The sequence below is a fragment of the Brienomyrus brachyistius genome, chromosome 11, assembly GCF_023856365.1.
Source record: "Brienomyrus brachyistius isolate T26 chromosome 11, BBRACH_0.4, whole genome shotgun sequence".
NCBI lineage: Eukaryota > Metazoa > Chordata > Actinopteri > Osteoglossiformes > Mormyridae > Brienomyrus > Brienomyrus brachyistius.
In genome coordinates, this window is record NC_064543.1 from 13,683,692 (window position 1) to 13,698,069 (window position 14,378).

Genomic DNA, 14,378 nt, shown 5'->3' on the forward strand with positions numbered 1-14,378 from the left:
GGCCGCGCTCTCGGCTTTCTTGTGGATTCGAAGCTGCGCTCGGTCTCACGCGCTCCGGTATAAAAAGGGCTCGAGCTCGCCGCCAGTCATGTCAGTCTCAGTCGCTCCGGAGAAACGGCAAAAGATGGAGTTTGCGCTTGACCAACTGAAGAAGTACACTGTGGTTGTGGCGGACACGGGCGATTTTAATGGTAAACGACAGATAACTCGTGGTCGGGCCTTTTCAGTCGAAATGCTGCCGCTTCCTCTAAACCTGTGTTTAGCATTTATCATACTTTGAGCATATTATATCAGTTGTTTGTTCTTTTACGTGCTTAGGAATGAGGCAGCTTGCTTCCCGGACTCGGGCCTTTCTCCTTTGCCAGCTCTAGGCATTTCTCTGGGATTTCTCTGCCTTGCAATCATTTTGATCGGCCTGATAATGCCGTCGGCACCTTATCGTAGGCATGTGTACTCTGTAGCTGTGGCCGAAGGCGTGGTCTTCGTGTCAGTCTGTCGATGGAGTCGATATCTGTTTAAATTAAGTTTCTGGTTTTCCTTGGTGTTTACGTGACACGCATGTGTCGTTCCTGTAACTTGCCATTCTTTTTTGGATGATCTGATGTTCAGCATGAACTTCTTGAGGTGAAGTAGGGGAGCATCAAAACGGGCGTTGTGTCCGATGAAAATCAGACAATGACATGCCAAGTCTACACGTGTTAATGTATGGTGAGCCTTATGTAGACGGCTACTAATCTGGGGGGGGGGGGGGGGGTAAAACATGTTTCGTACTCCGATGTTTCTCAGTATGCAGATTCCTTATGCTGGATGACCTTCTTTCGAATTCAATAAAGATCTGTTTCAGTCACTTTGCCAAAACGTCTGACGGCACTTTAGAGCTTTTGTACATGTATACGTTACAATGGTTTCTGATTGACTTTATAGATGCTTTTTCGAAGGCCGCACGCAAGAAATTAACCGCACTAGGCGTGCATGATAAAATTTTGAAACTTTCATCGGATGTCTGGCGAGGTTTTCATGTAACTTTGCCTGGATTTTCGTTCGGAAGCGTATTTCTTCCAGTTATAGACGAATCACTTTGCTGTCAGACGGGGAGCACGTGACTCCTGGATCTGTTTCCTGGAGCTCTGCTAATACATTGGCTATTATACCCGTCATGTAGTTTTCCTATTTCACGGTGCTCTAAAGGGGCAGTGTGCGGTAATATTAAAAGGTGACTTATGTTGATGAGCCTTTTTTCCTCACGTCTGCTATCGGCTGGTAGTCCTGAGGTTTAGCAATTTTTATTTAGCCTTGTTGTGAAATTGTAGTGAAATTCCCCCCGTTACACAAGTGCGGTGCATTTGAAGGACTACATTTTGAAAATGAAGTTCCTGTTTTGTGTACGCCCCCCCATTGCCACCAAAGTTTAAATTCTTAATATAACAACGTTATCATGAGCACAACTGAGAATTTATGACCCTCTAAAAGTATCAAGTTACTGCCAGTATAGCGCCCAAGATTTTGCTGTATGTTTTTCCACATTCTTATTAGTACATCGGGGAAGATCAGATAATCTGGTAGTGAGGTGGTACTCAGACAATTGCTGTGTACAGGCAGACCCTTGTGTGGGTGGAGCTGTCTGGTGCCATCAGCTGACATTCTCTCCTGCTTGCTGCCCCCTCAGTGCTTACTGGTCCAGCAGTGTGGTCTGACTGGCCCTGCTGATCGCTCTATAGCTATTTAGAAACACGGACTGGGTTCCGAGCTTCCATGGGGTTTTGACCATCCGTTACCCATAATCTGGTAATGAGAATATCTGTTAGATTTGAAAGTGCAGTAAGGCTTGGCAAGTTGAATTTAATTCTACTTTAATTTTTATTTTGGAGTACTGCAGTTGTTGCAGAAAATCTCGTCTCACTGGGTGAGGTAGGAATGACAATATCAGGCCTGTGTATGCATTATAATTTTGCTGAGTCACTGCCCCTTTTCTTTAAATGATTTGCTTATTTGCACTGAGGGAGGAATCTGTTTTGTGCAAATTATAAGTGAATTTTCAATAAGTCACCATAGTGAATGCATGTCATGCGAATAGTCTAGTACTTGCCATTTATTGTGCTGCAAGATTAAGATCCGGGTCTCAAACTTCAACATGGAGTTGACTTTGTATGAGTTTGTGGGTATAGAAAAACTAATTATCATGTCCTGTGTGCCTACTAGTTCTGTTCTCGTTGCAGGTTTGGAAATTAGGCTTTACTACTTATTCAACTTCACGCAAAACCACCATGAGCAAATCTGAACGTTTATCAAATTTTGAGGGTTTCCAGGCATTCGAGCTTCCATTAACAATTTCAGTTTGCATCTTCAAAATGCACAAAATGTAGGTGAGTGGAAACACCACTAGTAATTGGTCTGAGCTTTTCTGGTCACACATCTGAGGGGAAAAGCATGTTGTTGTGGACGCCTTGGAAAGAGGGGGCAGGATGAGGTCCAGCTTGTGGCCGCTCAGCTCAGACTCTTCATGTACTGGGCATGTCTCTAGGGTGCCAGTTAAGGTTGAGTACAGATCTCTGTACTCATAACGGTATTGACAGGATCATGAATCTGATTTCAGCTGTGCGGTCATGTTATATCACTTTCTGCTGAACTTCGGTAACTGAGAGCACATCTGGGTGAGAGGGTACAGTACACTAGTGATGTGGTGGCTGCAAAGGAGTCAGCTCTGAGCTTCTTTACATGAGTCAATGGTGCTGGCTTCCGTCTGAGAGCCAATTTCCCTCTGTTAATGCAAGAAAAAAAACATGATTATCTTTTCGCCACACTGCTCGGGTGCCGGGGCCCTTGGCCCTCTGTGCACTGATACTGCTGTTCTATACATGTAATATACATTTTTCTGGCACACAGTGCTTCCTTTGTGAGTAACTTTGTTTGGAATGGTTTGTGTTCTGGATAGGTTTTGTTTTATTTTTATATGGACACCACAGTAGCATTAGAATTGTAACGTTTATGCACAAGGGCAAGATGAGCAATTTTTAGTGTTTGTGGCAAAATGCCAATTTATAGCATTCAATAATAGATAAAACATTCAATGCACATGTGTGATGTTTTTTTTTACATGAATATTTTTTACCAAACATTGTAAAATTCTTCTGGAAGTATATAATGGCTTAGTGTTATTACTACGTGATTGGTTGAGAGTGTGGCTGGCTGTGTGCGTGTGCACCTTGCAGTGTGTTGGCACCCACCTGCGCCCCTAGGCTCCTATTCCCCCCCCCCCCATGACCCTGGATGGAGTTAAGCAGTTACAGTGATGGATGGATGGACAGACTTGTATATGATTTCAGTTTTGAAATATTTATTAGAGAGTAAAGTACTGGGGTGAGGGTGGACCGTTGGGCATCGGTACTGATTTCTCTTTATATCTGAACAGTGCCCATTCTTGGTGCCAGCTATATCCCCATATGGTTTCCATTGGGCCTGCTCGTTGCGTTACGATATCCGTGTGGGTTTTGCCGAATTGCTGGAATGGCTGTTGAAATGTTACAATTCGATCTTCTGTATCTACCAATGTTTCAGCCATCGAAGAGTACAAGCCACAGGATGCCACAACAAACCCCTCCCTTATCCTGGCTGCTGCAAAGATGCCCACCTACCAGCATTTATTGGACCAGGCCATTAAATATGGAATTGCCAATGGAGGGTAAGGCTTGTGCTTCACTGGGACTGAATGATTATTTTCTGTCATCACACTTTGAGTTAATGGATTGTCTACCATGATCACAGGAGTGAAGAGGAACAGGTGACAAATACCATGGACAAGCTGTTTGTGAGCTTTGGCCTGGAGATCCTGAAAAAAATCCCAGGGAGGGTGTCTACAGAGGTTGATGCCAGGTACTCCCACATGACCTCCACCTTTTCCTTTCAAGTCTGCGGATCAGTAAATGTCAATCTGAAGACTCTGCAGTGTTCCATGTTCAAGCTGAGCATTCGCCTTTGAATCAATTTTTACTGTGGAGTCCCTAGTTTGGTAGTTAATGGCACTCTTCCTTAAGTCTTCTTGCAGATAACTTGCCTATTTTTGTTAAACTGTTTTGATTAAAAATTAACAAAGTGGCAATTGACTTGAGAAAGATCTAGAAGAAACTGCCTGCAATCCTTTAGCACAGTGCAGAGTTGTAGTTCTCGAGATCTGGTCTTGGTCTCAACCGCTCAACCTGATCTCAGTCTTGAGTCTATTTTGTCTTGTGCATAAGTCTCAGTATGGCAAAACATTATCTGAATCTATATGCAAATACACTTTCCCCTCACTAAGCAGAAATTAACTTTCCTGTGTCGTCCTTTTGTAGCAGCGCTACTTAAAACGTAGCTGCTCCAGCGGTATAATGCTATTGAACATCTTCAAAGGGCGCAGCAGCTGCTGGGAAGAGAGATTGAGCAAGCGGGCCCTTTAAAAATGAATGTGAAAGACGCTGGGAAGATCTCGATCGTTTGCTTGTTTGTAGGTCTCTCGCACTCAATTGGATTACAACTCAATCAGCTTGGTTTGCAGTTTCCATCTGGATGCATGTGCTGTTCTGTGCCTACTTGTCTGTGTCAGTTCACCTTGAGTGGATACATCTTCGTCTGAGGAGCACTTCCAACAGGGCCATAGCCAGATGTGAGGTCACCTAGGTCCGGAGCTAAGAGATAAAAATAAAAATTGAAACTAAATATTCACCTGAATATTAAAAAAAAAATAATAATAATCTGCAGTTGAAAATCTGTTGGCCAGGTGCATTCTTAATTCAGTTCTAATGTGTTGTTAATAGTGTGTGTGTGTGTGTGTGTGCAGGGGTGCTGTAAAGGGGGGGTAAACGATGATTCTCGGGGCCCATGACTGAGAGGGGGCCCAGAGAAGCCCCCAATAAAATTGTGGTGGGGGCCCTGTCAAGATTCTTTTCATGGGGCCCAAAATCCTTAGCTGTGTGTGTGAGAGAGAGCGCATTCAGCATCAGCTTGATAGAGGATGCACAACTAGGGAACCACACACCCAGTCCATGGAAAGCAGTTGGAATTCGTGTGTGTGTGAGACTGCAGCATTGTGAGGGAGGCTGTGCAGGCAGTGTGTCATTTGGTGAGACAAAACGATGATCATTATCGAAAAACTTTCCAGAACTGCAACCTTCTATAGCGTTTAGAGTAAAGGTAATTATGAGATGTGAAAAATAAGCGTAAGCTAGGCTACTTTGGCCAGGTCGGGTTTCTTTCATATTGTGTCTTATGGGCTAGATTAGGCTAACGTTTCACATGACATCATTAATAAAAAAAAATAACAAACTCCTTATGAAGGGAACGTATCAGTAATAGTGTTCATAGAAACATTTGGATATCAAAACGAGTGTATTTGATACTGGCTTATAATGGTGTGTTAATATGAAGCATTTCTCTCATTTTTGTTTTTATATAGTTACAAATAACCTTAAATTGCATGTTTCATACCCATATTTTACTGTTCTGTAATGTCCTTATGCTTTGGACCTAAATTCATTCAGTAAGGCACATTCATATAATAGCTCCACACAATTTGCTATAACCTGAACTATACATTGATATGAACTCCCATTTAACACTGCTTATACCCCAGAAAATAATACCCCTCTATGTAGTGTGTGATTGACAAGAAAATATAACCTGGATATGGGTGCACTCTATCAAAAACAAAATCTAAATTCTGATTCAAGTTTTGATCTTGTCTTGGTCTTGATTTTTGTCTTGATCTCAAAACAGATGGTCTTGAATACATCACTGGCACAGTGTTTCTGAACCTGGGTCTTGAGAACCTTTAGACAGTCCGTTTTTGCTCCCAGGAAAAACACGGACTATCTAGAGGTTCAGGAGGACTGGGTTGGGAGCTGCTTTCTAATTTTCTAGGAGTTGCAACTCTTTGCCCTATGTGAATGCTGACTGATCGTTGACATTGTGCTGCCCTCTAGGCTGTCCTTTGACAAGAATGCAATGGTGTCTCGCGCACTGAGGCTCATCGCTCTGTATGAGGAGGCAGGAGTGGGCAAGGACCGGGTGCTGATCAAGCTGTCTTCCACCTGGGAGGGGATCCAGGCTGGCAGGTGTGCTTTTGGGTTCTTCTAATGTAGCCTCGGTCATTCTCACTGGAAATTCCATACTCTCTTTTGACAGCCATGCACTTAATTTATCCTTCCATGATTCATTCACCTGTCCAGGGTGTGGCCCAGCTTTGTGATTTGTTACCTAGGATAGGCTCCAGTCCCTTATCACAACCCTGACCAGGATGTGCTGGGAGGATGGATGATTCATTCAGAGTAATAGATAATTAACCAAACCCTGTGACCATCTGAACTATGATGATGATTAAAGATCACGAGGAAATCATATAAGGAAATGCACTTCTGATTTGATCTGCAGGGAGCTGGAGGAGAAGCATGGAGTCCACTGCAACATGACACTGCTCTTCTCATTCGCCCAGGCTGTGGCATGTGCTGAAGCCCATGTCACCCTCATCTCTCCCTTTGTGGGCCGCATCCTGGACTGGTACAAGGAAAACACAGATAAAAAGACCTATGAAGCCAGTGAAGATCCAGGTAATTGGCTAAGGCTGTGGAAGTCGTTTCACCCCGCGAACTGTCTGAAGAATGATATAATCTTGCCAGAACTTGAGAAAATTGTTGAAGGCATTGAATGAGGATGCAGCCTTGGTTAGTTTCTCAATACAAGTCAGGCTTCCTATTTAGCTTGTGGCAAGACATGCAACATGCATCCTTTTCAGGACTAGCTGACAATGGCCTACAAAAATGCAAGTTTGTTCAGATTACACGGTTTGACATACTTTTTCACTTCCAGAACATTTGTGACTGGAGAGCTACTGTTCATCCTTGCAATTTACATGTACCTTTCCTTAATGAACAGGTGTGCTGAGTGTGACAAAGATCTACAATTACTACAAGAAGTTTGACTACCCAACTGTGGTTATGGGTGCATCCTTCCGCAACACAGGGGAAGTGAAGGCCCTGGCAGGTTGTGACTTGCTGACAATCTCTCCTGGCCTGCTGGCAGAGCTGAGCAAAGACCACAGTTCAGTGGTGCCCACCCTCACAGCACAGGGAGGTGAGGACTTGGATACCACTGCATCATGGGTATATGCCACATATGAAAACGATCTGTTGTGGGAGGAGTGGTTAGGTCATACTCTGCCCCAGAACTGGCTTATTGCCATATAGGAATTGAATTACTCTCATTTTCAACACCTTTACATAAGTACCTGACATTTTACTTTGAAAGGAATTTTGGTCTGGTCTGGTGCCGCATATAAATTTAAAGCTTCCTTACCAAAATTTTACGTTAAAGTAGGGTTTTTCTTTTTGAAGATCAGTAACTTTCCTTTAAGTACGGGGAGTTGAACGTAAGTTTACTTACCACTGCAACCATAAACTGATAAATTCAAATTGTGTGTGACCTTCACCACATACCCAGATCATGTCTTAATTATATAATGGGGATGCTGAAAGGGTGATGAAGTAATGCTGATTTGGAAAGTTTGATCCCCCATTTTGTTCTGAAAATGCTGTCGGTGGCAATACTGCTGTGACACGCCTGCATGGTGTATCCTTAGTAATGGTATGGTCATTTAAAAATGGCTGCATTACTGCTTGTGGTCTACTTGGAGCTGAATAATCCAACCTTGTATAACCAACTATATAAACTGACTAAACGACAAGTTCCTGCTAAAACTTCCATCCATCCATTTTCCAAACCACTTATCCTACTGGGTTGCGGGGGGTCCGGAGCCTATCCTGGAAGCAATGGGCACGAGGCAGGGAACAACCCGGGATGGGGGGCCAGCCCATCACAGGGCACACTCACACACCATTCACTCACACATGCACACCTACAGGCAATTTAGCAACTCCAATTAGCCTCAGCATGTTTTTGGACTGTGGGGGGAAACCGGAGTACCCGGAGGAAACTCCACGACGACATGGGGAGAACATGCAAACTCCACACACATGTGACCCAGGCGGAGACTCGAACCCGGGTCCCAGAGGTGTGAGGCAACAGTGCTAACCACTGTACCACCATGCCGCCCCCTGCTAAAACTTCATAATGGCAAATGTGCTGGTCTTTTAAGCTGCTCTTTCCACAAGACACTCAGTTGGGGTTGATCTGATTTGCTCTTGTTTCCCATCAGCAAAGGAATGTGAGCTGGAGCAGATTCATTTGGACGAGAAGGACTTCCGCTGGCTCCACAATGAGGACCGCATGGCTGTAGAGAAGCTGTCTGATGGCATCCGCAAGTTTGCAGCTGATGCTGTCAAGCTGGAGAGTATGATCAAGGTACGGGCATGAATAGGGCTGCACTAATCCTGCAAATTATGTGCAGAAGACTTCATGTACGAAACTGCTTCATGTATGAAAAAGCTGGAATTAATACAGGCAAGTCCTTTGCCTAAATTAACTGACCAGGGAAATCAGTGTTTTCCCACAGAGCTTATACAATGTACCGATAGGATACTGGTTTAAATGGCTGTATAGGCTTTTTATAAAGATGACTTGCCATGATATTAAGTTTAATAGATCAGAGATTCTCAACATGTTCTATTACTTCTACGCTTCATTTTGAAATTATTCCATCTTATGCACAGAAGCTTACATTTTCCTCTTGTATTTTCAGGAGCAGATGATGGATGTGAAGAATGGAGAGTGAGGTGGTCATGCTGGGGTGCCGGCCTTGGCCTTGGCCTCCTTCCTCAGGCTGAAGAGGGACTGGGAGTGATGAGCTCCGACTTCCCATCCCATTATCTTCCTGGATCAGTATGGACAGTGGGACTCGGGTCACACTGCAACCCCTGAACACTTCTTAGAGGCCAGAAGATTGCACCTTATCACTAAGGGACCAAGACTCCTGTTGCCCCCCCCCCCAAGACCCAGCTGTTTTGGCTTGAACCATTTCTAAAATCTGTCCAGAATCATTTTGTATGTAAGACCAGTGGCATTTATCAGTTTGTGTCTGATTAAATTCTTCTGCCCCTGTTGGTGTGTGTCTTGGTGGAAGGTTTGTCTACATGGAATATACTTCTGCAGTTACATGTCTCTAGTTCAGTGTTTCCCGGTCTGGTCCTTGGGGACCCACAGCCAATCCATGTTTTTGCTCCCTGGGAACTGGAAGGGAGCAAAAACATGGACTGTACTGGATTGGAAAACAGTGCTCTAGTTTAATGTTAAAACATATCCCAGCTCTTTAGTTGATGCTGGTGATGCATATCTATGATTTTTTTTTCCCTTTGGGAGGGGCACTACTCCACTTAAAGGTTGGAACAGCTGCTAGTCATCTCTTGTCATAACAGACAAAATGCACATAAAATACGCATTTGCACTGTTATGAGACGCTGCGCACATCGCTTTATAGGGTGAATGGTACCAACTAAGAGAATTATTGCCAGTATAAAAGTTCAATGGAAATAGAATGGTACAGCCGGACCACACACAAAGATGGAGGATTTCAGGAATATTTATTTGTGCTATACCAAGATATGTGATCAACAAAACAATGTATGGTGGACCAAGTGAAAATGGCCATTTGAAACTAACCACCTGCTACATTTACACACTTAGCCAGGAGGGGCCCTGGAGTCTTTTTCAGGCAGCATAGGGCCCAAGGCAAATTTGGAGATTCTAATTCCTCCATCAACATGGTACCAGGGATAAACCACCAAAATAATGGTCTGCTACGTCGGAATTCTATCAGTGCGGTTAGTAATCCATGGACACTCAGAAATGGCCCCTTTCGGCTCCTTTTTTTGTACCATCTTCCACAGGGTGTTCTGGGCTTCATCCTCAATGCACTAGACTGGAAAATTCAGGCTTAATAAAGCTGATGCTCCTTGTGGAGGAAAATTGTATTGTTTTCTAAATAATGGCAAAATTCAAGGTACTTAAAAAATCGAAAGATTTGGAACTACTTCCTAAGAACACACCCTTTTTCAAGATGGCTTAATATTTATTTGAACATTATACCACTTATCTTGTCCTCTATCACAGTCATATGATGCTGGTTCATTGAGGTAATTTTTATTAATTTGACCATTTCATAACCATGGTGACTTGGAAAGCATTACTTAGGATTTATATTTTGAGAGAAAGCAAACAGAATAAAAACACTACAGCACAATAAAACTACATTCATAACATTAAAATGGTGAAAGTCAATAACAATGTTTTGTACTTAGTATTTATGTCTTAAAAAGAAACAGAATCACAAAAGTAAACCATACATTTCATAAAATCGATAATATAAATACCAGCCATTACAAAGGTTTCTCCATCAAAGGGATTTAGAAACTTGGCACTAATCAAATACAAAATACAGTGTGTATATGTGATTGTGTATGTATACCTGTGTATGGGGTGTTGAATGAAATGCTAATTAAATTCACATTGTAAAGATACATAAAAACACTGCTGTAAATGCACAAGTAGTTTCTAAAGTTGCATGATATGTTTATTATATGTTTGTTAATATATATTACAGTTAAGGTATGTTAGGTAGTTGATGTATTATTACATGCTGCTTACGAATGTTCTATGAATGCATGATTAAGGTGCACTGAATATTCTACAAATGCATTATGAAGGTGCAGTTAATGTAAAGCGTAAACAAAGCTTTGAATGTTGTTAGTTGACTATATGTATCAATAACTAAAAACTGCAGAAAGGTAGACTGGGCCAAAGCTTAGGATAGACAAAAAAACATTTGGTCATATTTACAATATTTACCCTGTAGTGCCTGTGATGGACTTTTTGTCCAATTCTTGCTCTTTCATTTCACGAAAATAACATACAGTTGTAATCTAGCTCTGGAGATGGCCGAAACCAAAAACTGGTTTTTTATATTTCTCTGAAGTATGTGAACCACTGGATTAATCAGAATGACAATGTTTCTCTCCAGACCAGAGAACCTGCGAACTGAGTCAACCACAACCACATTTTCATATATTTCCTCTGCTGAACCAAAAGGAATTTCCTGTGTCAAACTATTAATTTCCTGTCTTATACGATCAGCGCCACTCTCAATTGAACTAAGAATGGCAATATCTTTTGGAGAGTTTCCTTGGTCTAGCAGGCTTTCTAAGAGTGCTGTCAGTATGAATAATTTTGCTTTTTTTGTTGAGCTTATCTCTTCATAATAACCTGGAAGTGAGTGCACACAGTTAATCTTCCTAATCATTCTTTCCATGTGTTGCTTTACATCTCTCTCACGTTTAGCTTTACTCACTCTTATTTTCATAAGTATCTTGTAAACCTCACTGTGTACAGCCATGCTATTCCGCAAGGATTTGTCCAAAATGGTTTTATTGGATTGTCTTGAAAGTGATGGTAAACCACTAGGTTCTGTATGACTGAGCTGAAAGTAATCAAGAAAGACCCAAAACACACCATTCTCTGGTTCCACAATCTGTTTTGCTTTGTTATACCAATCTCCTTTCAGGCGGAAATTCTGGGCTTCATCCACAATTATGTGCTTGATATCTGGAAATGCTCCATTCATGAAACTTGACCGTGTTACACTCAGACAAATGTTTTTTTTTCTGAAGAAAAAAGGCTTTGTTAATTCTGGTAATATCAGAAAGAGGCATTATTTTACAAAGTTCCGAATAATAAACTCTGGAAACTTACCTTATAAATTCTTTTAGTGGTGCGTTCTCACAGATGTAAAGGATATTACTTGCTTCACATCTAAATGTATTTTTAATCCTCTTGATTACCAGGGTTGCCAGCACAGTCTTCCCTGTTCCAGGATAGCCGTGAACAAACAGTTTTCTCATGTCCTCTACGTCAAATTTTGAGTGAAGGATTTCAAACTGCTCAAATGTGAGCAAATTCAAGAACTCCTGCCCTAACTGATTACTGAGTGCTGAAGTGAAGCTCATTACTACAATCACCAGGGCCCGTAGTAAGGCTCTCACTACCCCCATGTTCTCAGGCTTGTAGCACTCTGGGTACTGATGCCCTATCACAGTACCAGCACTACTCTGATCTCTTGCTATTAACTGCCCTGTCTCACAGTTCACCAGTTGTGGGATCACACAGACCCATTCAGAATAGCCTCCAAGATTCACAAGCTTCCGTTTGAGGTGGAAGGCAGTATCCTTGGCATATTCCCACAGATCAGAGCTTCCATTTTCCACCATGAAGAAAAGTTTAGGGTAATCCTGTTCACAGATCAGGAGGGCTTCACAAATGACCTCCTTGTTTTTTGGTCTGTCAATATCAACTGCCCAGCTGTTGGAGAGAATCATGACTCCTCGACTGGCTTCTGGCATCAACTTTTGAAGGTTTGGATACTTTTCCCATAATTTTTTCTTAAGGTCATCAGGTGTGATTGTTATTCTTCCTACATTAACTATAAAAACAACAGCACAGGTTTTTAAAAATAAAACCTTTTCACAATCAGAAAAAACCCGTAAAAGTAAAATCAAATGTCTTTTGTACTTACCAGGGAACAATTTGTGCTGCAAAGAACTTAGGTGGTCATCTTTGATCCCATAGACCGACTTGCATTTTGGAGGTGCAGCATTCTGACTGAGCATTATTTCAAACTGGCCACAAAAATCATCATCATCTATATTCAGGAGAACAGATAGGGTCAGAGATAAGATCTGTGTTTATCAAATCATTTTCTTATTGTAACCAAAGCAAGAAAAGACCTGTACCTGTATCAGTCACTTGCATCTTTTCCAACCAGACTCCAGCCTGTATCTGGCACACCTTGGCATCTTGAGGGCACCCTGTATCTGTGCCTTCAAGATGCCATGAATCCGGATGTCTTTCAAAAACAGTGCAGCAAAACTTTGGAATGTGTATGGCCACAACGTACAGAGACTCACTGGCATTTCCCCCAAGGACGTCGAGGATGCGGACTTCCACAGAGCAGTCATTCTCCTGAGTGCAGCCTGAGAAGTGAACTGAAATGACCTTGCAGCATATGTCTTCTACTTCTCTCTTTATGGAATCCTTGTCAAAACCGCTGCCACATCCAACTACTTTTTTTGTTTTATCATCAACACCAATGAAGAGGTAGCCACCATCTGTGTTGGCAAAGGCACTTCTGTACTTTGCAATGATGTCTTTAATTCTTTTATAAAGGTTTTTTTCTTTACTAAAACTCTTCAGCTCCACATTCACACTCTCCCCAAATGGTAACTCTTCTCCAAGCTGAACTTCCTGTCTTTCAAACAGCCGCTGACCATTGGCTCTATCTCCAGACAAAAAGCGGCGTCTCTTTGCCACAGGCTCATCACCTTGTCCCTTTGCCAATTTTTTCTTTTTCTTCTGCTTCATTAAGAAATCTGTTACTGCACTATTTTCAACATTTAAAGCTGATGTTCCAGATCTAATTCGGAGGCCGGTGTCAATACTACAAAGACGAACCCGACCCCCAGTGGAGCTCCATGTTTTCACAAAAATCAAGAAGGTCATCCCGCTTTGCGAAAACCCAAAGTAATCTTCTATAGTTGATGGTTCAACCAGCTGTTTCAAAGCCACTTCTAGGTCCAGGCCTATACCTTCTGAGCAATAGCTGTAGTTCTCATTCTTGACCGCCGCACGGACGATCCCCCCACCAGAGTTCAGCAGGGCAACCACAGCTGTTAAAATACTCTGTTTCTGCTTCTGCTTTTCAGTCTTCTGTTGCATGGTGTCTCTGGCATTCTCACCCAAGGTTACATCTCCCACAAAAAGAAATTGATCAGGGAGCTCACTGCATTCCAGTGAAAGACTCTCAGGTTTTGATAGAGCCATCAGCCTGAATATTCTGTGATAATTAATGAAGAGATGCAAGTTATTAAGTGCAAAGCTGGCAGCATATGGACAGTGTTCACCTGTTCAGTCATCTTTACTCATCACTCCCCTTATTTTATTTAAGCCTTTTGACTGTAAACAGTGGGCGGCATGGTGGTGCAGTGGTTAGCACTGTTGCCTCACACCTCTGGGACCCGGGTTCGAGTCTCCGCCTGGGTCACATGTGTGTGGAGTTTGCATGTTCTCCCCATGTCGTCGTGGGGTTTCCGCCGGGTACTCTGGTTTCCCCCCACAGTCCAAAAACATGCTGAGGCTAATTGGAGTCGCTGACTTGCCCATAGGTGTGCATGTGCATGTGTGGGTGAATGGTGTGTGCGTGTGCCCTGCGATGGGCTGGCCCCCCATCCTGGGTTGTTCCCTGCCTTGTGCCCATTGCCTCCGGGATAGGCTCCGGACCCCCCGCGACCCAATAGGATAAGCGGTTTGGACAATGGATGGATGGATGGACTGTATACAGTTTTCATTCCAGTATAATAATTTTTAACATCACCAGCTATCAGAATTATGAAATCACAATTATTTTACTTTAT

The 14,378-nt window shown here is 42.6% G+C and overlaps 2 protein-coding genes across 8 annotated transcripts in view; one reads left to right on the plus strand and one right to left on the minus strand.

Moving 5' to 3' along the window:
* Nucleotides 1-9,023, plus strand: taldo1 (transaldolase 1). The gene is made up of 8 exons (XM_049030497.1): nucleotides 1-191; nucleotides 3,556-3,679; nucleotides 3,763-3,870; nucleotides 5,952-6,083; nucleotides 6,400-6,575; nucleotides 6,901-7,098; nucleotides 8,180-8,325; nucleotides 8,663-9,023. Exons 1-8 carry the CDS (start codon nucleotides 89-91, stop codon nucleotides 8,693-8,695), a joined length of 1,020 nt encoding a protein of 339 aa, XP_048886454.1. The 5' UTR covers nucleotides 1-88; the 3' UTR covers nucleotides 8,696-9,023.
* Nucleotides 3,868-14,378, minus strand: part of LOC125751533 (schlafen family member 13-like) — a 26,254-nt gene continuing 15,743 nt past the window's right edge. For 6 of the 7 annotated variants that reach the window (XM_049030476.1, XM_049030472.1, XM_049030471.1 and 3 more), the window contains 4 exons: nucleotides 12,702-13,801; nucleotides 12,485-12,610; nucleotides 11,665-12,391; nucleotides 9,968-11,576 (listed from right to left, as the gene is read on the minus strand). In XM_049030476.1, coding sequence (XP_048886433.1) covers nucleotides 10,808-11,576; nucleotides 11,665-12,391; nucleotides 12,485-12,610; nucleotides 12,702-13,788 — 2,709 coding nt within the window. In that variant the 5' untranslated portion in view covers nucleotides 13,789-13,801 and the 3' untranslated portion in view covers nucleotides 9,968-10,807. Of the gene's footprint in view, nucleotides 4,659-9,967; nucleotides 11,577-11,664; nucleotides 12,392-12,484; nucleotides 12,611-12,701; nucleotides 13,802-14,378 lie in introns of those variants that run through there. The other variant, XM_049030478.1, reaches the window with a different exon arrangement.